Source organism: Solanum dulcamara, chromosome 5, assembly GCF_947179165.1.
Source record: "Solanum dulcamara chromosome 5, daSolDulc1.2, whole genome shotgun sequence".
In the NCBI taxonomy this organism is placed as follows: Eukaryota; Viridiplantae; Streptophyta; class Magnoliopsida; order Solanales; family Solanaceae; genus Solanum; species Solanum dulcamara.
Genome location: NC_077241.1, coordinates 68,948,504 through 68,974,326, shown reverse-complemented (window position 1 = coordinate 68,974,326; position 25,823 = coordinate 68,948,504). Strand labels below are relative to the sequence as shown.

Here is a 25,823-nt window from a genome sequence, read left to right as displayed (position 1 = left end):
AATCTAGAATCACAGTTTGGATATGTTAAAACAGGGTAACCTCTGTTATATTAACATTCTTCTTGAGAGCAGGTTATTGATACATATGATGATGGGAGATGCACCAGTGACGTACATCTTTAAAGAGCAAAATAAAATTGCAGATATTTTGAGTGAGGGAATTAAATGTGAAATTTTAAAAGATTTTTGTTTTTATGAGTTCCATCAATGTATACAGCTAAATTATTTTGGACAAACATTCTTGGAACTATCTACTTACGAAAAATATCTACTTGTAATAGTAATTTAAGTGGTCATACCACGACACATACTTTTGTCTCTTCGGTTTGTGGCAAAATTTTGTCACCTTTTTTATTTCCAACAGTACTATCCTGTATACTAAACGTTCACTTTGATGCTTTAATGAAGAAATAATAGGCTAAGAAATAAGGAAATTGAAAAGGGTTGAAACGTATAGGAAGGTCTTTAGAAATGTCGATTCAATTTTTCTCCCTCTTTTAAAAGACTTTATAATAAATAAAATTATCATTTTTTATTTTTTTTAAATTATTATCATTTAATTACTATCCTAATATTTAAAATATTGAAATTAATTAAAGTTTTAGCTATATATTAAAATTTTAATTATTTATAAGATGTAAAAACTCTTAATATTTAGAATTTTATAATTGACTAATTAAAATTTTGTATATTAATATGTTCCCACGATATATTGGCATAATAATCGACATCACTAAATTACATTATTAAAAAAACATGTAATTCGTATATTGACTTTTTGCGTGAGTAATTTTACAATTTCATTACTCAACAATTTGAATTTAATGCAATAATTTCAAATCAATTAAATAAGTCTCTTAGATTACCTGAGTTTTTACTTTGTTTAGGTTTTAATTAAAGAGTGTAACTTTATTTCATATTAATACATTGAATTTTTTCTTCTTCTTCCGTTTTAAAAAAAACTGTATAATCGAAAAAAGACAAGAAAATATAAAAACAAAACATACTTTAAGTTGTTTAAATTAATTAAGTGTTCTTGATTTTATTCTCTTAAGTAAAATTCACAATATTTTTTTTCGATGAAAAGTTTATTCACCTTTAACCCTTTTAAAATAGAACTCACACTTGACAAAATAGATATTTAATTATTTTTCTAATATTTAGAATTTTAAAATTAACTATTATTTTATGTATTAAATCCTTCCTTAGAGAAAATTTCATATTTAGAAATTTATAAGTGATTAAGATTTTTATATTTTAAAAAATAATCACATACCGAATAAAAATGTACTTATAATGTAAACTTTATATTTAGGACTTCTTGAAAAATACAACAAAAAAAGGCATTTGATGTACAAAACATCTGCTTTGTTAACCAAAAAAAAAAGGGGGGGGGGGGGGGGGGAGGGGGAGGGGGAGGAATTTATTGTTGCCAAAACAAGCTAATAATAAATCATAATATTATTTATATAACATAAATATTCTTTTTTCCGAATTTTGTGAGAGAAATAGTAACTTCGACGAGACCACTTTTTTCTTTTGTTGATTGTTCTTCCCTTTTCTTTTGAAACTTACACATTTTTTATTTATTTTCTATTTTATAATTCAAAACCATTATTCTAATATCTTATGTAGTTTTTGTCTATCTTTAATGTAAGTCAAGAATTATTTTTAAAAAACTATCGACGTACTGGTGAAAGGAAACTTCACAATTGTACATATTAAATACAAACAATACAATTTTAGATCTCCAAGTGGTATAGAGTCTTTTATTTGTTAGAAGCCGTAGTATTCTATATGTTTCTCTTGCTCTCTAATTTTTTCTGTAGTTAACGTGGATTATAGAGAGATTTTAAATACGTCACAATCAGGTCTCATAGCCAAATTAATCCAAATCCCCCCTACATATATCATATTCAGAGTACGCATTGAAATCCCAACTAAGTGCAGGGTCCATACAGGGATGGCACTTCCAACAAGATTTTCTCTATATCCAGAACTCAACCTCGAGTATCACGACCCAAAATCTCATTAGGCCATGAAGACACCTACATTCCCATAGGTGAACCCTATTCATTTACTACCAACTAATAATTTAAGTAATGTGGAAATAATATTGAATTAAGCAACTAATTCATCTAAGTGCGGAACAAATGAATTAAAATCAAACTACCCCACCGACCTAGTGACACCAGTACAAGAGCATTTGCGAATATGAAATATGTCTGAAAACTAAAATAACTGTCCAGAAGAAAATAAGACAGAAAATAAAAGAGTCTCTAGAATCCAGTATTGCTGAAGAAAAAGCAGCTCACCCTAAATTCCAACAATCACCAATTCCAGTCGAGGCAAAATTAAGTACCGCTAGTACCTGGCTCAGTTCCTGCACGCAAAAAAGTGTAGCAAGTATAGAGTGAGTACAAGAAACACGTGTACTCAGCAAGCTTTGATTACTAATCCTTCCTAGAAGTGATAACGAGATATATTCTAAAGATTCTTTTCCACATGTATAATTACCTCATAAAATAAATCACCTCAACTTCACAATTAAAACATATACTTTTTCAAAACTATCGGTAACACCACTGTTAATATCACGAGATGTCTCAGATGTATCAAGTCAAATCAAAACCACAACCATCTCAACCATTCAATACCAAAACAATATGAAATGCAATCTAAATGAAATGTAATGCAATACAATGCACTGGCCAAAAATTGGTATACACCTGCTTCCTCTATCGGATAGTCGGGACCTAGGGGAAATCATGAGGTCCATATACCCACAGAAACCATTTTCCATCGGCACAATACCACTCACCGAAACCATTTTCCATCGGCTTTGCATGATGTCACTTACCAGAACCATTTTCCATCGGTATAATAAGGATACAAATCTCACAAATAACTCAATAAGCAATATCAACCAATAATTATCATGCAACAATGAGAGTGGTATGAATATGTACGAACAAACTATAACATGATATCAGAGCATGGTTCATAGGTCCCACTAAGTAGGGGTGGGCATAAAATATCGAAAACTGAATTACCGAACCGAACCGGCTATTTCGGTATTTCGGTATTCTTTAATTTGGTTTGGTATTCGGTACCGAAATTTAACATTTTGATATTTCGGTTTCGATATTCGGTATTTTTAATATTACCGTTCGGTATTCGGGAAATACCGAATACCGAAATTAAATCTGTTGGGCCTCCTTAAACTAAAAGACTCCTTTTAAACATAAAGGGCTATAGGCCCATTGTTATAATTTAAGTCCAGCCCAATTTTTATTTAACTTATCTAACCCTAACATAGTAATACTTAACTTAAGAGTTAAGAGTAAGACCTCATCAGTCATCACCTCAATACTTCAGTTCTGAGTTCACCTTCACCTTCACCGCTTCACGCCGCCTTCACCTTCACCGCTTCACACGAAGGTAAGTTCTCTTTGCTTCTTCTCTTCCTCTTCCTCTTCCAGTGTTTCTTCTTCTCTTCTCCTCTTTTTTAAATATTTGGTTGTTATCTGCAATAGAGCCTCCCAAGACAAAGTGCTCTTATTCAAACCCTCCAATAGATTGGCCAAAACTAATTGCAGATGTTGTAAGGTAAGATATTCACTTTGATCTAAGAATCTAGCGATTTTTTTAAGTATACAAATACTATAAATTGACTACTGCACCAGGAAATGAGCAAAAGTTCCTGAACTTGAATGGTGTGAACCAGGTGAAGACGCTGCATTGGAAGTGCTAATGGGAAGTAAAAAGGGTTCCTGACTTCCAAGTTGAAGAATTATTCAACGGACCGGAACAACCCTCTAAAACCCTAAGCACTTTCTGGCCTCTTTCCTTATTTGCACTTTAGGCATATATCAGCACAGAGATGTGCTTTAGAAGCAAGCAAAGTTCAAAAAAATTATACCCAGGTCATGAAATTGTATTTTTCTATCTATATTTGTGCTATAATTCTACTTAATATGAAATTCTTTCTTCAGTCTATAGAATTAGTCGATAAGTTAGCTCTGCCCTTGTGGCCCTTGGGCAGTATTTCAAACATAGTTTGAACTTTTAGTAGCTGCTCTTGTTTTTCAGAAGGTTTTATATTTTCTCATGATTTCAGTATCCTGTTATGAAGCTTATTTGGTCGATTGCTACTTATGCAGGCAGTTGACACATTTCTGGAGGAAATGATTGTGCAGAGATAGCTTGTTAATAACTTCTGCTATTACCAGCCTCATTATGATTCATTACTGGGTGCATGAGAATGGGCGCGTAAGACCTTGATAGAACATGCATCTGATAAACGGGAACATATATACACGTGAGTTAAATGCTTTCATTTGTTTTCTCAGTAGATCTCTCGCTTAAGCAAGAAAAGAATAAGATTCTTAACTATCTGCTCTTCAAATCCCAATAAATTCATAAGAATTTCCTTGAAGATGAAATAGAAAACATTATGTAAGATGCTAGTATCTACTTTATATGGTATTGAATTTGGAAGTGCGTATGGTCTTTTGCAGGCGAGAGGAATAGGAGAAGGCACAAACTACAGACTCTGTAAATTACCTTTTCATCTAATTATTACATTAACAAAAAGTGCCAAAAGAGTGATAATATTAGGTAGTGAATGAAGAGTTATTGATCTGATTCATCCGATGCTTTTATTTGGCAGGGATGAAAGTCCATGTTACTGAAGAAAAAGAATTGAGTGGTGCTGCAGGTCTGAAGTGTGAAGTTCCTTGAAGAACTCCAGGATGTTGTATGTTGTTGAGTGCTGTTGTAGTGTTGTTTGTTGCTGTTGTTGTGTGTTGCTCTTTGCTGCAGCCTGCATGTCTGCACTTTGCTGTAATTGTGACTATGCTTGGACAATGCATCAACAGTGAAGTTGGCAGCAACATTGTTTAGTTTGTTATTAAAAATCTTCACATCTTTTATTGTTGCTAATGTGAATATGATGTACTAATATATTCCGTGTGGACTTCGACTTTAATATGGTATTATCGAATACCATACCAAATCGAATTTTGATTTACCGATTACTGAATTACCGAACCGAAGTTTGAAAGTTTGGTATTTAGTATATACTTTGAATTACCAATTACCAAATTTCCGAACCCAAACTTTGAAAATACCGAATCGAATACCGAACGCCCAGCCCTACCACTTAGTATAAGAGCAAAGTCTAGTAGAGTCTCGTGGATTGGTGCAGAAACGTTCGTTACTTATCTTCGAGAGGCTATAGGACTTTAGGAAACTTCCATTCTTTCTTTCCTTATTGTGCACAATTGATCTTTCATAATATAATAAGTCTTTCTATTTCATTCTATCGCAGATGATAAGAACATGATCTATGAATACTAGTGGTCAGGCATCTGCATCTACTGCTTGAGTCGTATCATGAAGACAAGGTAGAGGTTGAGGTAAAGGTAAGGCACAAGTTGATGCATCAGTTAGGCCTAGAGGGCCGACTACTACTCCAGTATTTGTTAGAGCAGAGTCTCATGAGAATGATGTTCATGTTCTTGAGGTTGATTAGATTCAGAATAAAGAGGTAGCCCTAAGTAAGATGCTACTTAGGTTTGTTGCTACACTGGTACTTCAGGATACTTTGGTACGTATGCTCAACTTCTTGGAATAAATGACTCAGGCTGGTATTTTGCCTAGTGTATCTGGTGGTTCTCAGGCTAAGGTGGGAGACAAACTCCTAACCAGTAGGCTATAGGTCTTTAGATCCCACTGAGTCAGACAACCGCATCAGTAGCTCCTAGAATTGAAGGTATATATTTTCCAGGCACTACTATACCCATAGTTGCTAGCCTATCATGACACTTGAGGTGCAGAAAATGTTTGAGAGGTTTAGGAGGATGGATTCTCCATAGTTCAAGGGTGGACATGAAGAGGATTCTTATAAGTTTACAATCAGTTGTCATGAGAGGTTACACAATTTGGGACTAGTGGAGTCTCGCGGAATCGACTACACTACTTTTCAGATGACAGGACCAATCAAGCAGTGATGGAGAGCTTACATCGAGACTAGACCAGCTGGGTCTCCTGATTTGACTTGAAATTAGTTCACTCAGATATTTTTTGAGAAGTTTGCTCCTTGTAGTATGTGAGAATAAAGAAGGAACAAGTTTGAGAATCTGACTCAAGATGGTATTTCAGTGATCGAGTATGATACCAAATTTCATGCCTTGTCTCATCATGCTTTGATGATTATTCCTAATAAGACTAAGAGGATTCGATGATTTGTGAATGGATTGATCTATCTGATACGTATGACGGCTTTTCAGACAATATTTATTGGAAGCATTTTTCATAAAGTAGTTGATGCGGCTAAGGATGTCGAGTATATGCGGCATAAAAAGTTCGGTGATGGAAGGGAAAAAAGGTCTCGTACTTTCGGTGGTTTCAGTGGTACCTCATTCGGAGGTAGAGGTTTTTCATGAAGGGGTTTTTGATCACCTTTTGATAAACTAGTTCAGGCAGCTATTCAGGAATCCAAGAGAGGTCGTTCATGACAGGGTTCCCAAGGATCTACTCAGAGAGTCTCTAGTCATAGAGGTTCTTCAAATCACTCTCGTTCTACCCAACAGATGATGACACCTAGAACATGTTATGAGTATGATGAGCCAGGCCATATCAAGAGAGATTGCCCTTGACTCAGGCAGAAAGTACAGTAGCAGTATGGTTCTCAGGGTCCTCATAGAGCAATACCACAGCCGATTAGAGGCTGTGGCGGTTCGCAAGCAGGTCGAGGTGGTGGCCGAGGTGTTGCTTGAAGTGGGAGTGGTAGAGCTCATTGTTATGCTTTTTCAGGTCGTCTAGAGGTAGATGTCTCTAATTATTATAGGTATTATTCTAGTGTGCCATAGATCTGCTATAGTTTTGTTTGAACCTGGTTCTACCTTTTCCTATGTGTCTGTATATTTTTCTTTAGGCCTAGAAAGGTCATGTGATTCTCTTTCTATGCCTATTCATGTTTCCACTACTGTGGTTGATGTTTTAGAGGTGGATCAGGTGTACCGATCTTGTATTGTGACTTTGAAGGGATATGACATGTGGGTGGACTTAATTATATTTGATATGGTAGATTTTGACTTCATATTTGGTATGAATTGGCTTTTTCTCTATCATTCATGTAACACCCCAATTTTTTTTCCGCCAAGACTCGAACCATTCTTCATGTGCGTATAGGATCAAATTGGTGACTTCTAGTTGTATATATGAGTTAGGATCAATTCCTAAGTATTTGAAGTGTATTAGATGTGTTTTAGGGTTATAAGGGATCTCTAACACCAAGCCGAGTCCAAAGAAATTCTATCGGCTAAGTTTTCGTATGAATTCGTATAAGGGTCAACTTCAAATGACCATATCTCCTAGAATATAATGAATTAGTGGCCTATGACATATCAAATTAAATTTCTTTGAGTCTTCTTTCCAACGCCATCAAGATTGTATTTTTTGGAGTTCGGAGTAAAAAGTTATGCCCAGTCAATCAAAGAGGTGCGCGATTTTCAGATTTTAGTAAGGACAACTTGGACTATTTCCTATGATATATATACGATCTTGGACGCAATTTTAGGGCTAAATTCTGCCCTTATCAGTTTCTAAGGAGTTTTTTGTCTAAAAACATCCAAGAACATTGAGAGCAAGAATTGGAGAAGATAAGAAGAGTTAGAATTCAAGTTCTTCAAGTAAGACCATCAAATCCTTGATTTGTTCTTCAAGTCAGGTATGTAAAGTTAACCTAAAATATGGATTGAGTTCTTCCATATGCCCCATAGAAGTGTTGGATGGAAATTGTGAAAGACTTGAACCTTCTATGAATGTTTTCTTGAATTTTTCCTAAACTCTAGAATATTTTATATACTATTAATTGATTGATGATTTTCATGACTTGAATTCTTGAATAATTACTTTTTATATTTTATTTCATAAACTGTAGCTACATATTTACTGCAAATGATTATGTATATGTATTGATTGAAATGAAAAAAAGGAATTGGGATAGCTATGGATGTGAATGGCATAAATAGGAATGAAACCTTGGTGGAGCTAGAATGTCTTTTGTGTCTCTATAAATTGAACATATAATTAAATAAGAATTTTGGAGCAAGATGTTTGATGATGAAGTAAATGATGTTTAGTTTTTAAAAGGTAAAATGATTGATGAAGAGGTAATGTTGATGATGATATTATGAGATGAAATGGTTTGGAGTCTAATGTGACTACATGATATGATTTGCATAATTTGATTTGATTGGAGTCATATGAGGATCTTGAGTATAAATGATTGTTTGAGAAGGAGTTTTAAGAATGATTTGTGAACGTTTTTGAATAAATTATTTATGCACTATTTTGAGTTTAAAGAATGATTATTTTTATCTTTTGATTTAGAAAGATTTTAAGCATAATTTGAGTTTGAGAAGTCTTTTAATTATCATTTTGAGCATGAGTATTTTGAATATAAACGAGTTGAGTATTTTTACATTAGAACATCTATTTTGAGTTGAGTTGAGGAGTGAAAATTATGTTTTAAATACATTTAATATTTATTGCATGATTTAGTTGAAATCGTGTATTAAATGAAAATATTAATGATTGTTGACTTGGAGTCCTGATGGGTCATGAATGAGTCTTGAAAGGATTGTCTAATTGAATGAAGTGACGATTGAAATTAATTGAGTTTTGAAAAAAGGTCCAATGAGACCAGATGATTGAGTTTTGAAAAGAGTCCAATTAGACTAAATGAGTTGATTTGAAACTAAGTCCAAAGAGACTTAATGAGTATTTTGAGTATTTTACTCACCTGATAGATATGAACATATTGAGTCTTGAGAGGAGTATTGAGCACCGAACTGGGTAAGAGTATAATCTATACTCTAATCCCATGAACTACGTAGCCAACGTAGGAAGGGATTGCCAGTTTTTCTGAAATGATAGGACTTGATTGATTGATGGATCCATGATTGGTTGATTCGTTCATACCCTGAAAAAGTATAGAAGGACGTGGAAACAACGTCGGCTTGTTGTATATCACTGACTCATAGGTGATGTTTGTCGGTTAGAGAAACTCCCTAATTGAGTGGATTGTGCATGATATAATTGATTTGATTGTGATTATAGATGATTGAGTCGAATTGTAAAATATTGCTAAATTCTAATTTGCATATCTATTGAGTTGAGTCCTTTGACTTTATAATTGAGTTGATTGTATATAATTGGATTTGATTGAATGGTATGTGATTGGATTGTATACGATTGGATTGGATCGAATTATAAATGATTGGATTGGATTGTATATGATTGGTCTTTGACTAAACTGTATTCTTACTTTAGACTTATGACACCTTGATTGAGTCTCTCTTATCTTTCTGACTTGAGTTATTTGAACCGATATTATTCTATGTTGATGCATATTTCATTCTGTCATTTTACATACTCGTACATTCCACGTACTGACACTATTTGGCCTGTATTGTTTTATGATGTAGAGACAAATTTAAGAGATCATCAATAGGCGCACCATTGAGGATCTATTCACATTCAGCTTATTGGTGAATCCTCTCCTACATTTGGAGGATACCACTTGTATTATTCTTGCGATGAGTTTAGTCTTTTCATTCTGATTTAAGGTAGCCATAAATCTGTCATTGGCACCAATTAGATAGTAGTGATAGAGGCTTCATAGATTATATAGTGATGGGTCGATTGAGTATTTTATCTCCTTGAATTGTTCTTGTCAGACTATTTAATGACAAAGATTAGAGTTAGACTTGTTGGCCCATGACCTTTCTTCCTTGAGCTAGATTGTTGATTTGAGTTGCCCATTTAATCACCTATTTATTTTAAGTTTTCTACCTATTGAATGAATGGATGGATGTGTGATCAGGTTAAGTGGTTCACTTGAGAGCCAGTAATGGTTTTTGAGTGCCGACCACGTCTAAGGTACCCTTCCGGAGCATGAAAATGCAGTTCTAGACTGTTATGCCAAGACAATTACTTTAGATATGTCAGGTATTCCTAAATTGAAGTTGTAGGGCACTCGTAGTCCTTACTTAAGAAAGGTGATTTCATTTTTGAAGGCTCAATGTAAGGCTGAGAAGGGGTGCCTAACTTATTTAGCTTACGGTTGTGATACTAGTGTTGATACTCCTCCCTTAGAGTTTGTGCCAATAGTAAGGGAATTCCCAGAGGTGTTCCCAATTGATCTTTCCGGCATTCCACCTGATCGTGATATTGAATTTTGTATTGATCTAGAGCTGGGAACTTAGCCCATTTCTATCTTTCCATATCGAATGGCTCCAGTAAAATTGAAGGAGTCGAAAGAGCAATTGCAAGATTTGTTCAGTAAAGGCTTTATTAAGCGTAGTGTTTCTTCTTGGGGTGCTTCAGTCCTATTTGTGAAGAAAAAAGATGGCACTATGCGAATGTGTATCGACTACAGACAGTTGAACAAAGTGACAATTAAGAACAAGTTTCCTATTCTGCGTATCAATGGTTTGTTTGATCATCTTTAGAGAGGTTCAATATTCTCTAAGATTGATTTGAAGTCTGGCTACCGTCAGTTGAAGATTAGGACGGAAGATATTCCTGAGACAACTTTTAGGTCTCGTTATGGCCATTATAACTTCTTGGTTATATCTTTTGGACTGATAAATGCCCAGCGATATTTATGGAGTTGATGAATGGGGTGTTCAAGCCTTACTTGAATCCCTTTGTTATAGTCTTCATTGATGATATTTTGATATACTCTCATAAGAGGGAGGAGAATGGGAGACATTTGAGAATGTGTTCCAGACCTTGAAGAAGGAGCGACTTTATGCAAAGATTTCTAAGTGTGAGTACTGGCTCAGTTTGGTGACATATTTAGGGCATGTGGTGACTAAGGATTGCATTATGGTAGATCTAAAGAAGATTGAGGCTGTTAGAGAATAGGCAAGGACTACTTCACCCACTAAGATTCAAAGTTTCATAGGCTTGGCTAGTTACTACGAAAGGTTTGTGGAGGGTTTCTCTTCAATTGTATCTCCATTGACAAGGCTAACTCAGAAGAATGTGACTTTTCAGTGGTCTTGAGAGTGTGAGACAAGCTTTCAAAAGCTCAAGACACTATTAACTTCAGCCCCTATTTTGACCTTGCCGGTGGAAGGTGAAGGATTTACGATGTATTGTGATATTTCGCAGGTTGGTCTTGGGTGTGTATTTACGAAGAAGGGTAAGGTAATAGCGTATGCTTCGAGATAGTTGAAGTTTCATGAAAAGAAATATCCTACTCACGATTTGGAGTTGGCAGCAGTAGTTTTTTCTTTAAAACTTTAGAGGCATTACTTATATGGAGTACACTATGAAGTCTTCATAGATCATCGTAGTCTTCAATATTTTCAATCAGAGAGATCTAAATTTGAGGAAGAAGAGATGGTTGGAGTTGCTTATGGATTAGGATATCACTATCTTATATCATCTAGGCAAGATGAATGTGGTAGAAAATGCGTTAAGTCAGAAATCGGTTAGTATGGGTAGCTTGGCTATTTGTGAGTGGAGAAGCGTCCTTTAACCATAGAAGTTCAGTCCTTGGCTAATAGATTTGTGATACTTGATATTTTAGAGCTTAGTAGGGTCCTTGCTCGTGTTGATGCACACTCACTTCTATTGGATCAGATCAAGTCTAGACAGTTTAAAGATGAAAAGTTGAAGGTAATTCAAGACAAGGTATTAAAGGGGGAAGCCAAGGAAGAAATTCTGGATTCAGAGGGTGTTTTGAGAATAAAGGGTCGTATTTTTGTTCTAAGAGTTGGTGATTTGACCAAGTTGATTATGGAGGAGGCTCATAGTTCTTGATACTCTATTCATCCTGGAGCAGCGGAAATGTATCATGATTTAAAGCAACATTATTGGTGGTGTCGAATGAAGAGAGTTATTGTGGAGTATGTCTTTCATTATTTGAATAGCCAACAAGTGAAATATAAACACCAAATACCAGGTGGTGTGTCTCAGAAGATGCCTATACCTTAGTGGAAATGAGAATGGATGCCATGGATTTTATGGTAGGACTACTTCAAACCTTGAGGAAATTTGTTGATATTTATGTCATTGTGGATAGATTAACCAAATCAGCTCATTTTGTGCCAGTTCAGACTTCATATAATGCAAAAAGGTTGGCTAGAATCTACATTCAGGAGATAGTGCGATTGCATGGTGTGCCTATTTCTATCATTTTCGATCGAGGTACTCAATTCACATCCAATTTCTAGATGTCTATGCAAAAAGAGTTGGATACTCGAGTGGAGCTTAGCACAACCTTTTACCCACAAACAGATGGTCAGTCCAAGTGGACTATTCAAGTATTAGAGGATATATTATGGATGTGTGTAATTGATTTCGGTGGCTATTGGGATTATTTTTAACCATTAGCTGAGTTTTCTTATAATAATATTTATCATTCCAGCATTCAGATAGCTCCATTGAGGCTTTATATGGTAGAAAATATCATTCTCTAGTGGGTTGGTTCGACTCATTCGAGGTCAGACCTTGGGGTACAAACCTGTTGAGGGATTTCTTAGATAAGGTCAAGTTGATTCAGGATAGACTTCTCACTTTACAGAGTGGACAAAAAGGTTATACAGATCGAAAGGTTCATAATCTATAGTTCATGATTGGAGAGAAGGTTTTATTTAAAGTATCTCCCATGAAAGGTGTTATGAGATTTGGAAAAAAGGGCAAGCTCAGTCCTAGGTTCATTGGTCCATTTGAGGTACTATGGCGAGAGTGTGTTGCCGAGGTCATTCTGGCAAGAGTGTGATGCCGAGCTTATTTTCGACGAGAGTGTAATGCCGAGGTTATGTTCGGTGAGAGTGTGAGGCCGAGATCATTACCGGTGAGAGTGTTATATCGAGGTCAGTGCCGGCAGATATGACTGATACTCGCTTATTGATTGAGAATGATCATCCTTGCATACTTATTTGTGGTATGTGTATTGATTCTTGTGTTTGATTCGTGAGATACTTACGATTTCTTTCTTCTGATGACTTAACTGTGATTGTGGAACATTTTTTTTCTTACTGTGTATTGTGAAATCTAGGTTGGGCTAATTTTCTGTGCAGGTTATAGTTATGAAAGTTTGGTTGGGATGAAAGGAGTTGTTGTATTCTTTAGATTTGTCTAGTTCTATTAGTTGACTAGCTGAGTACCATTTTGTTTGGTACTCACTCCTTTCTTCTATACTTGTGTAGGTTCTGAGACTAGATAGTGAGTTGAGTTATCCATTATCCTCCTAGGCTTCGAGATGACTTAGAGATGTAGCTGATTGACGCCCGACGAAATCCTTTGTCCTTATTTATTTTATGCTTTGCTCTATTTGAGATACAAAGACATTTGAGACTTGTATTATCCTTCAATTCATATTTATTAGTGGCTTGTACACGTGACAACCAGATTTTGGGGGTTATTTGAGATTATTTAAGACTTCCACTTTTGTTTATTTGATTTACGTAGTATTTTTGCAGTATCTCCTTTAATTATTGGGTTTAGACTGACTTGTTCTGGTGGGATAGGACAAGTGTCGTCACACCTGGTTTCGGATCGTGACACCTAGACCTCTGATTAAGAGTGGAGCAATTCCACCACTACATCACAACCCATATTGGTTATACTTCATTAGTATACGATCAAGGACAAAGCTAGTATTTTGATTACAAATTTGGCAAACTTAGTAGCTAATTTGGTGCAAAATTTATATTTCTATTGATAAATTTGTTTAGATAATAATTTATGGGAAACCAAAAGGCTTTCTTTTTAAAAAAATAATCTTAAAGTAATAAATTCAAAATTCTAAAAGAAAAGGTTGATATATGGTATACATCTAACATTTAGCAAAAGGATGTTAAAAGTAGAGAATGATAGGTCATGGAGGAATCCTAAATTGAGTCACAGCATCTTTAGGTCATATCAATGTTTATGAGTTAGTTATATGGTAAAACAATCACTATACAATGGGATATATTGTTCTCTAGTATAAGTGCTTATATGAATAATAAATATTATTAAAGAAATGATAATAGTAAAATGGGATAAATGAGAATTGAGCTCACTGAATTTACAGTATGTTTTTTAGAAAATTTCAAATACCCGCATTATGAAATATGTCCTCTTAGAATAGAATAATTTGCTTCAACAGACTAGTAGCATCTCAAATTCTGCCAAACTTTGAATTCACTCAACGATTGCGAATCATACTTGAGTTTTTAAGAAAAAAAGAGTAGATGACTTAGCAATTTTGTTTTCGATATCGAAGAAAGAATCAAATATTTATAACTAACAAGAACTGCTTCAAAAAAAAAACTTTAGAAAAATTGCACTGATTCGGCAGGGGGCATGTGCGGTTGCACATGGCCAAGTGCGGTCAACACATGGATAGCATTTCAAACCAGAAACTTGATAACCTCACTGGTTGGGTTGTGCGGTTCACACATGCTCTTTAAACTCATTCAATATCTTTCTCGCCTTATCGTGCTAACAGCCAAAACGATGCACTGAAGAGATGCGTCTCTTGAGTGTGCGTTACATGTGTTGTCCGCACTAGCATGCCCAAGTGCGGTTTGCACTTGAAGGAAATTTTGGTCCAAAAAATAATTTTTTGATCGAAACTGAGTGAGCGACGACGAAAACGCAAGATTTGTCTTCTTCTTAACCCTTTAACAACATAAAGAAATACTTTTATATATAAGTACTTGAAAGTTCCTTTCTCCCACCAATATGACAGAAATACTTCTTCCAAAAAGTGAACTTTTTCAGCTTTTCTCCATTTTCATTCATTTCCAAATATATATATAGCCTAAGCAGGCACGAGATCATCAACGTGCCTACTTAGGCTATATGGGCATTTTCAATATATTTATGGCCTATTGCCATTTATTTATTTATTTTAAAGTTTGCACGTCTTTTAAATCAATGATTAATATAAGTATTTTATCACAATATTTATACTAATTAATATATAATCTTAGGTGTAAATAATTATTTAAAAAATAAGTAGTTAATATTGAGGGTAAAATATAAAAAATATAAATTCTCGGCATATGCAAAAAACGAGAAGTAAAAATTAAAATATGTTTTTAATATAATGGAGACATAAAAGTAAAGACGTATTTGATAACTTTCACTATTTTTCAAAGATAAAGATTGTATTATCCAAAATTCCAAACGAGAAAGGAAATTTATGATAGCAAATGCATGTTCTTTTTATTGATATAAAAAGTATAATCAAATACAATTTCAACTTTCAATTTCATAAATTCAAATAAAATGAAAATTTGGAATAAATTATGGCCTTAATTAGAGAAAATTAAAGGATAATTAATTACTTTTCATATTATTTTATTTTTATTGATGAAGTATTATTACATTTTATAACTAATTATACATTATATTTATGGATTAAAAAATTATACTTCCTCCGTCCCATATTAGTTGATCATTTTTCATTTTGCATGTTGCTTAAGAAATCATAAATAAGAAGATAATTTTAATAATTCACTCATTAAAAAACTTCTTGAAAATTTTACAAACAAATGTGAACACTTTCAAAAAGAATTAATTGTAAGGGTAATATAAAAAAAAAAATTAATTAATACTTTCTTGGTTTAATATGGTGAACAACTAATATGAGACAAACCATTTTTAATATAATGATCAACTAATATGAGACAAAAAGAATATATGTAAAATTAATATTATTGGACCCATGCACAACAATGAACAACCTGTTGTTTGCTTAATATGGTATAATTCTTATAGAAAATGGATAATGAAATAAATTTTGAACGGATTAATAATCTGTTTATTTATTAAATCAATTTATTTTGATATACTTAATTCCAGTCCACCCCGACATTTGAGTAGTAAGCATTATTGTCGCATGTGATAATGTTGTTAGGTGTGCCTAGTGGCAAACGATGGTGCAGAAATATAGAAAAAGTCATTCCAGAAAAAAACAGTTTTTTTTTCCTTGCTTTACTGGATTGCATTTTTCCAAGAATGATATTGACATTGATTGGATCTGTTAGAATTCTTACCTCCAGATTTATTTAAGGAACAAGTATATTCTATCTGTTTCTTTGCAGATTATAAGGACTACATTTATATAAAGTAAATAAAGTAATAGCACAGTACTTTATCGTGAAAAATTCCGACTCATAAAGGGTAAAAAATCATGACCTACACTTTTGTAGAATTTAACTTTAACTTTACTAAGCTTTGAGCCTCAACAGTTTAAGATTACAAACCTATGTAACCTAAGGAATTATAAACTCTAATTTCTATGAATCAACAATCACCTGTGACTATTGAATCAACTTCAAGTTATGAATTCAGATTACAACTCTTGCAATCCTAGAAACTAACTCTAATCCCTAAATTTCAAACACAAACCTCCCAAGGTTTATGTTCTCAAGTCTTCAAGTTGCCCAACTTGAAAACTATATTCCTACTCCAGTTTATAACTCACTGGATCTAAAAAAACGTTTAAAATACAACTCGATAAAACGCAATACAAGCAAATTTGACTTAAGAACTATAAAGCATAAGCCTATGGATCAGGTTCTTCAATCTTGTTTCCTTGCGTTGGCTGCACTTGAATCTTCAATTAGAACTCTTTCAAATATGAACTCTCTCATACTTGAATTCGTTCTGCTTGATTTTCTCTTTGTAAGTGCGCAAGGTTCTTTGTAAAAACCTTATTGTATTTATAGGCGCAAGACTTCTCCTTCTTTGAGTCAAAGTCAGTGTCCTTTTACTGCTTCCATTTCCTTGTAGAATTGCAAGATCTCTCCTTCTTTGAGTTGGAGTCGTTGTCCTTTTACTATCTTGGAGTCATTGTCCTTTTACTGTTTCGCTTTCCTTGTAGGAATCCTCTTATGAAAGGAAATTTTATGCGACTGGACAGGTCATAAACGTTCTCCATCCATCATCTTAATACTTCTGTTTCGCGTGGTTGACTTTCTCCTTATCCCAGTTGGACTCGGTCTGAAAGGAACATGTCGTAGCTACCTACTCCTTCCATCTGTTCTTCTTTTTGTCAATCATCAAAATCTTTCTCGATTTAACAAAAAAATCTTTCTCGATCTAACAGGATGCAATGAAATACTTAAATACTCAATGGTGAAAATCACTTAAACATACTAAAATGAGTCATAATCCCAAAGCCCTCCTAATCTCAATGGAATCCCATTTTCTTCAATCAGATTGGTAACTTCCTAAAGCCATTAAGATGATGATAAAAATAATTTTAAAATAAGATAGAAAAATTGATATAATAATCGTTTATCAAAATAATAGCCTAATATCTAATATACATAAAATATACATTTTTGACATGTAATAATGCATAAGTTTTATATATGTAACCAGTGAATGCAATTATTTTTTACCGACTGGTTAAATGTATAATTTGACCAGAAAATATTGGTCATCGTTAACTTTTGAAAGTCGAATTAACTACTCCCTTCATTTCTTTTTAAGTTATTTTTAAGGATTGACGCATTCATTAAGAAAGTCACATATCACATTAATAAAAACCCATTTAACATATATGCATAAGATCCCTTGAATGACTTCATAAAAGATGCTTTCACATCTTTTATACAATGGTAATTTTGAAGAAAAAAAAACTAATATCTTCTCTTGTCTTCTTAAAAAACCACTTATATTTTTTAGACAACTTTAAAAGATTAGAAAATCACTTAAAAGGAAATGAAAGTAAGTCATCAGACGAATCCTACCCAGAAACGTAGTATTTATAAAAAAATATTTTTGGTGTTTAATCATCCCGTAAAACAAAATCAATTATTTTGACTAATTGACATAAATATCGTGCAGGACATACTAAGTGAAAGTAAGATGAGGGAAGCGAAATTGAGATATTTTTGATATGTACAAAGGAGGTGCGCCGACGCCCTAGTGAGGAGGTACGAGAGGTTAGACTAAGGGGGGAGGGTACACGAAGGGGTAGGGGTAGGGGTAGGCCGAAAAAGTATTGGAAAGAGGTGATTAGACAGGACATGATGCAACTTCATATTACTGAGAACATGACTTTAGATAGGAATGAGTGAAGGTCGCGTATCAGGCTAAAAGACTAGTAGGAGTAGAGTGTAGTCTTTCCTTGTGACGGTTTAGGGCCTGTCATACGACTCGTCGTGCAAATATTGTTGTGTTGTTATTGCTTTTCGATTATCACATTATTTTGCTGTTGTTATTATTTTTCTTGTAGACTTTACATTGCTTTTCTTTTTAGCCATTATGATTTTTCTATTGTTTCTTCTTCCCTTACTTGGGTTCGATATACTTGAGTTGAATATCTTTTGGGAACAACCTCTCTACCTCCATGAAGTAGTGGTAAAATCTGCGTACACTCTACCTTCTCCATATCTCAGTTTGTGGGTATGTTGTTGTGATGGAAGGTAAACTCTCAACTCAAAGTGCACTTTTTAATAAGTAACGATAAGAATCAGAGAACATAAACTTGAAAATGCCATGTGATATCAACATATACATAATTAAGGAACTTCAAATTGGTAAGTGAAAACTCTTACCATAATAATATTTAGATATTACAATCTCCCCACCCCTACCCCCCCGCACCCCCAAGAAAATATATAAAGAAAGACTTAATTAATTAAATCTTGAGAAATTAATTAATTAATTAAGAGCACTGGAAGCCAGCAGGAGCTTGTTTGGAGCAAACATTAAGAAGCAAACTAAGTGAAATAGGGAGATTAAGGTTAATCCCCAAAATATTAGCCTTAAGAGCAGTGCAAAGACAAATGGCAGCTTCAGCATTAGCAAGTCCAGAAAGTAGGCTACAACAAGGAGTCACTGGTGGTGAGCCAACAACAACATTCACTAATCCAAGAACATCAGCACAAACACCTAACTTAAGTGTATCAATTGGGCAACTTTCTTTAGGATTATAAGGTGGAGGTGGGCATGATGGCTTTGGTTTTGGTGGTGGCTTTGGTTTAGGACAAGTGCCACAACTAGAAACTAAGGCAAAAAAAAGGTTAAAACAAAGGAAAAGAGCAAGACTGGGGAAAATAATATTCTTGGAAGCCATTTTTTTTTATTTGTTTTGGTCAAGTGATGAGTGCATATATGTAAGAAATAAAGGGTATTTATAGATTTGAAAAAGTAAAGGGATAACCTATTTGTTGAATGAGTGTTTTTTTTCTTTTAGTTTCTATTCCTATGTCTTGGATTTATTATAATTAAGGGCAAATTTCACTATTAAAAAAATACTATTTTTTATTTGAATTACTCATTGCAAAATTTAATGGCTATTTTTATCAATATTTTTATTTGATTGGTTTGAAAAGAAAAAATAATAATATTCAGAAAAATTAGGAAGTTTTTTATTTTTTTCGTGAGAATCTGTTTCTCATCATGTATTTTTTCAGTGAGCTGATTCGATGAAAAATGAATGGAAGAATCATGTTGTATAGCACAAATTTTCCACTTATTCGCGGTTAAAAAGACCTTTGTTTCTAGTAGTTTAAATATGATCATCCAATTTTCGATTTATATAGTATCGTAAGGAATGGATTTTGGATCCAATTCAATTTCTAAAGCTAGTTCAAGAGTTCAGCCTTGTCCAAATCATATATAAAGATCACTTATCGCATAATTAATTGACCGATGTGCTTTCTTCAACACCCCCTCTCGCTCAAGGCTAGACATTTAGATTATGGACAATTTTAATATGAGGGTCAGCATTGTGATCGAGAATTGAAATGAATCATGATCCAATACCATGTAAGGAAGTGATTTTTGGAGCTAATTTAACTCCAAAAATTAGGTCAAAAGATAAAAAAAATTCAAATCATATAAAAAGACCATCCATCTCATATTTGACCGATATAAAACTTCTTCAACAATTATGTCGCTACAGACGTAAAACTAAATTTTGTCAATTAATTTTTTTGTACTATGTTAATATACAGTTAGATCTATCTATTCTATAGTCACATTTCACTAATAGCCAAAAAAAATTAAAATTAATTTTTCAAATTATATTATACTATGTCTTCTCTGTAACAATATTTTACTATATATTTGTATAAACAGCAAGTTATTAAAAGATATTTAACTCTATCATGTGAAAGAAATGTCAGGAAATGCTATCATATAAAGGAAAATGCAGCTGGGGTACTTCATATATGAAATTTTCATGGAAGTACATACAGTCACGTAGGTAACTGATAACTTAATTTCCATACTATACATCTATAACGTTCACGTGATATCACTTTAAAATAAGAAAATTTCACTATTTATACATAATTAAACTTATTTTTATGTATATATAATATTGTTGAATGAACTCCCCTCGTTTAATTTTTGTGTTTATTTTTTTATATTTTTAATTTTTTTTTGTAAAAATTTTTGTTCTACCACTGTCTAAATGTGTGTTCGGTACATAGGAAAATATTTTATAGGAAAAAAATGAATTTCTTCTTATTATTATTTCTTTGTTTGATATGTAACAAAAAGTATTATTCTAAATGTATTTATATATAATCTAGACAAATACTATATAGATGGTGAGGGTGCAAGTAGTGAGATTGGAGCTACCGGGTAAGGTAAATATAAAATGTATTGGTGGGGCAGATGACACAATTATGTCACTTGTAAAACTCATTTTCTTTGTACTTTCACGAGAAAAAAATATTTTACTCATTTTAAAAAAAACTTATTTTAAAAAAAACAAACATATATTCCTAATTTCAACCAATTGAATATAAAAAGCTTGACAAATACTATCCACCGTACCATTAAATTATTAAAAAACAAACATGTAGGGTCAAGGACGTAGTTTAAAACAAGAGAGGAGACCTTCGAAGGCATTTCTTGAACCATTGTGCATTGTCGTTGTCTAAAATACATTATTATAATATCTCACTTTAGTAGTGGATATATACTATTTTTCTATTTTTAATAATAGAATTTCAATTCGAGTTTTGAGGATTAAAAAAAAAATTATGATAGGAGACTTCTTATTAATGAGCTTTTACAATGAGGCATGAATCTAAATTAGTTGAATGCATATACGAGAATATCATACACAAAAAATGTAGAGTCGCCGGTTGATTAAGCAACTATATCTAGATAGTGTACATTATTGTGCCAAAATACTTATCATAATTTTTATTTTTAAAGTCAAGTTATATACATAAGTTTTGATAAACTTGATTTTAAGATATATTTTTTTATTATTGATATGTGAAAAATTGACAATTTATAAAGTTTTCATATAGTTTTTGTTGATTTAAATTTTAATTAAATACTAAATTAATCTAATTTAACACTAAACATTAGTCAGCTTGATTCTCAAAAAACGAAACGTGACGACTATTTTGATATAGTAAAATACTTCCTCTGTTCTGATTTACTTGTCAAGTTTTTATTTGACGCCTTGGAGTAACTGGTAAAGTTGCTGTCATGTGAACAGGAGGTCACGGGTTCAAGCCTTGGAAACAGCCTCTGGCAGAAATGCAAGGTAAGGATGCGTACAATAGACCCCTTGTGGTCGGGCCCTTCCCCGGACCCTGCGCATAGCGGGAGCTTAAGTGCACCGGGCTGCCCTTTTTTTTTACACCTATTAAGAAAACAATGATTGATATAATGACTTTATCATTTTACCCCTATTAATTGATAGGGTCCCAAACATATTTACTTATTATATTTTTTAAAGATATTAACTTAATATTAATAAATTGAGGGTATAATAGGATTTTTTTTGTCCTTCCTTGATTTGTCAAATTAAAAAATACTCTCTCTATTCCATATTAACTGAATTTCTAAGGTAATGCACATATATTAAGAAAAGTATTCCAGGACAAAATTTGAATCATATTTTTCTCTATTACCCTTTTGTTTAATCAGTCTCATAAGGATAATTAAATGAGAAATCATAAATACAAATAGTCCCTTATTAGAGTATAACTTTGTAAGTAGTGTATTGTAACTCCTAAAAAATTGCACAACTTTATTAATGAAAAGGGTAAATATGGAAAAAGATTCAAACATTTCTCTTGAAGTTTGAACAATTCAACTATTTTGAATCACGAAGAAAGCTCTAGAAATTCAATTAATATGAAATAGATGGAGTATTTGATAAACAAATCGGAACGGCGGAAGTATTAAGGAAGGCATTAGGGCTAAGCAATCAAAGTAGCCTGTTTGGATTAAAGTAATTAATTCCTTTAATAAAGATGTACTACATTTATTAGTTTGATCTACCTAGGCAACATTTATTGAAACTAAAATGAGAATTATTGTGTAACCTTTCACTGTCTCTAATTACACTATTGATGTTAACAAGCACAAAAGTATTATTTTCATAAAGAAGATAGAAAAAGAATGTAACAGCCATGTGCCATTATAGCAATTCTTTTGGCTCTATGCAGAAACACAGCCAATATTTTGGAGTTTAGCTAACAACACAAGCACAAGTTGGGTTCTGATTTATTTATTTTTTGGTCTGCTAATTATTAGATAGAAAAGAAATTATTTAGTGCTTCTTTTCCAGCTATGTTTTCCTTTTTTGTACCAAAGATATTATTTTCGATCTCTCAATTTATAAGGCATAATTTAAATTTTTGGAGTTAAATTTTAATTGTGAATTCTGACAAAGAATTTTTAAGTTTTGTAAAATAATATTTATAAATATTTGAAAATTACATAAGAAATACTATAAGTCACAATAATTTATATTTTAAAAGATATATATAAAAAAATTACGATCAAAGAAAAACTCGTTTAACTCTCCAAATACGAAAGGTGCAACATAAATTAAGACGAAAAATGATATTAATAATAGTTAACATGCATCATACCAGAATTAAAAACAAAAGAAAGATTTTAACTTTATGACTTCTGAATTTAAAAATAACAACTTTAAATAATAATATCATCTATTTCTTTTTTTCATCTAACTACAACACATAATTCCAGGTACTAGTGGGCAATATATGTATGGTACAATATGTTAGTTGTTTTCGGCCTTTTAAGTAAAATAATTCTATTTAGCATGTATTTATTTAAATGGATCTCTCATATTTTTTAAATAGATAAATATGAATTAATTTATTTCAAAAACTCATATAAATATAAATAAAGTGAAGAAAATATGGGGTTTTCATATAGACTCTAAGATCACTCAAATTTTCCAATAGCATTAAAAATATTTTTTAAAAAGAAATTTTGGGTGGGTGGGGGAAGGGTAGAGGGTGGGGGCATTTTTTTAAAATAAAATTCTCAAAAAAATTCAAAAAGAAACTTTTTTTTGCCTCCTCCTACACACCCCACTTGGATCCCAACCCCACCCGGACTCTCCGTACCCCCAACCCACCCCATTTTTCTAAAAAAAAAATTCAAAAAGAAAATAATTTTGCCCCCTCCTACCCACGCCCCGCCTGGACCCCATACCCACGCACCCCACCCCACCCCCAATTTTTTTTTTCTTAAAATTTTCAAAAAAAAAAATGTTTCCCCCTCCCCCGCCCCACCCACCCCCAATTTCTTTTTGTTTAAAAATAAAAAATATTTCTAATGCAATTAATTTTTTTTATTATAAATGGGTGATCTAAGGATCTACATGAATACTCATATTTTATCCACTTTGTTTATATTTATATGAACTTTTAAAATATGTCAATTCATATTTATCCATTTAAAAAATATGAGTGATCCATTTAAATAAATATGGACTAAATAGATTCATTTTACTTAAACGGGTTGAAATTGACACCCTTACAAACCATATTTGACAAAATTCATATTTACTAATATTTTATATGGATGAATTATAATCCAATCCATTTTGGCTCAATTCATATTCAATTCATCCAAATTTGATTCAATCCAATCATTTGTCACCCTTAACTGTTCTTGTCACGTGAGTGGCTGAGGTTCCTCAGCCAAGAAAATATCTCTTTTTTCTTTAATTGGAGTGTAGCCCTACTAAAGAATATTCTACATGTCCAATAAAATTTCAAGGTGAAAAAAATGTGTTTTACTTTTTCAACTAGAAGAAAAGTGGAAATATTATGAATAACACTGAATAGTTGCATTTTCAAAAGGTTTTGGGTGTTAATATTTGCTAGTCAAAAAAAAAAACAGTGACGATTGAGCATAGTTATCACTCTTTGTTGATAAAAAAGAAGGAAATGTTATTGCATTTTTATTACAAAACATATTACTTGAACTTTCAAGATTGAGTTGGTAAGAAATGTGTAACTAAGGTGATGTACATGATGTGTGAAATCAAATTATTATACTACTAATAAAGGCAGTGATTAGGGCTGTACAGGGCAAATCGATAAACCGCATCAAACCGACAAACCGAATCAAATCGAAAAAAAAATTCGACTAGTGGTTTGGTTTGACTTGGTTTGGTGTTTGGAAAAAACCCCCGACCATTATAGGGTTGGTTTGGTTTTAACTAAAAAATGTCAAACCGAATCCAAACCGACCCGATTATAGATATACTACTTTTAAATTATGTTAAACAACAACAACAACAACAACAACCCAGTGAAATCCCACAACGTGGGGTCTGGGGAGGGTAGAGTGTACGCAGACTTTACTCCTACCAAGGTAGGACGGCTGTTTCCGAGAGACTCTCGGCTCAAAAAAAGGCATAAAAGGCATAAATATTTTCTTAAAATTTTTCATAATATTTGTTTTCTTTCTTACATTTATATTTGGACTTGAGAAACCCATCTAAATAATATACAAAAAAAAACATCTTATAAAGTTATATTATAAAGTTAAAACTTCAAACAGTGTTCTACCTCCATCTTATATGTTGATATATTGTATTAGAACTCTTTTTAAGAAGCATTGTTTTGTGCTTTTTATTAGATACTATGAAAAACCTGAGAAATCCGAAAAATACGAGAAACCCGAAAAATCCGAGAAAAATTGATATCGAAAAATCTGACTTTTATTGGTTTGGTTTGGTATATAGATTTAATAACCCGACATAAATGATTTGATTTGGTTTGTAAAAAATCCGAATCAACCCGGTCCATGTACACCCTTAGCAGTGCTAGCAATTTGGAAAACGATAGATACTTGAAAAAGAACACATAAAATGTGTCATATCTATATCCTTCAATTTTGAGCGTGCAGATGTAGATACATGCATTCAATGTAACAAATTTCTCGCAATTTTTCATGTAGGACGTGTATCTACTTGTTCAATTTTATGACAGTTTATGCATCTATTTGTGCATATCTAAATTTGAAGGACACAGATACTAACTGATGAGAAGATACTAACTGATGCGAAGTAAAACAACAATTTTATGTATTATGCCCAAAAAGAATACTTTGAAGATCTCCTAAATTTAATTAATTATGTTCTATTTAATGTACATTTAAATAAATTTTTAGCTTTTATTATCTTCTTTAAAAAAAATCAAATTATCAACTTTTAAGTAGGGTATTTGCCTACCGCTAATTGCCACACAACAAGTTAATTACATTGAGTAAAGAAGGGTCCTACCAAATCGAAATGCCTTTAAGTAGGATATTTTTCTATCATTGATTGCGGCGCACAAGTTAAATTTTATGCATTGATGTTGGTGTATAATTTTTTTTACATCATCAGATAAATTAAAGGATAATCAAGTAACTTTTAAATTAAGATTTAAGAAAAGACGTTACAAAACAATTAGTCCTAGTTACACTCTAATTAAATTTATTATTGAGTTATATTTGTAATTATTTAAAAATTATTAAATATAAATTTATAAATGATTTAG

The 25,823-nt window shown here is 32.6% G+C and overlaps 1 protein-coding gene and 1 long non-coding RNA gene across 3 annotated transcripts; one reads left to right on the top strand and one right to left on the bottom strand.

The window, feature by feature from the left end:
• The first annotated feature begins 3,410 nt into the window (after positions 1–3,410).
• LOC129888425 (uncharacterized) lies at positions 3,411–7,065 on the top strand. Of its 2 annotated transcripts, XR_008766659.1 has the most exons (4): positions 3,411–3,609; positions 3,728–3,926; positions 4,164–4,759; positions 5,333–7,065. It is a non-coding gene; the product is annotated as an uncharacterized LOC129888425 (long non-coding RNA). The 2 variants fall into 2 exon arrangements; XR_008766658.1 differs by lacking the exon at positions 5,333–7,065 and having other exon boundaries at positions 3,417–3,609; positions 4,164–4,944.
• Positions 7,066–18,534: 11,469 nt separating this feature from the next.
• On the bottom strand, positions 18,535–19,158 carry LOC129888424 (14 kDa proline-rich protein DC2.15-like). The gene has a single exon (XM_055963403.1). It carries the CDS (start codon positions 19,109–19,111, stop codon positions 18,701–18,703), a length of 411 nt encoding a protein of 136 aa, XP_055819378.1. The 5' UTR covers positions 19,112–19,158; the 3' UTR covers positions 18,535–18,700.
• Positions 19,159–25,823: the final 6,665 nt, after the last annotated feature.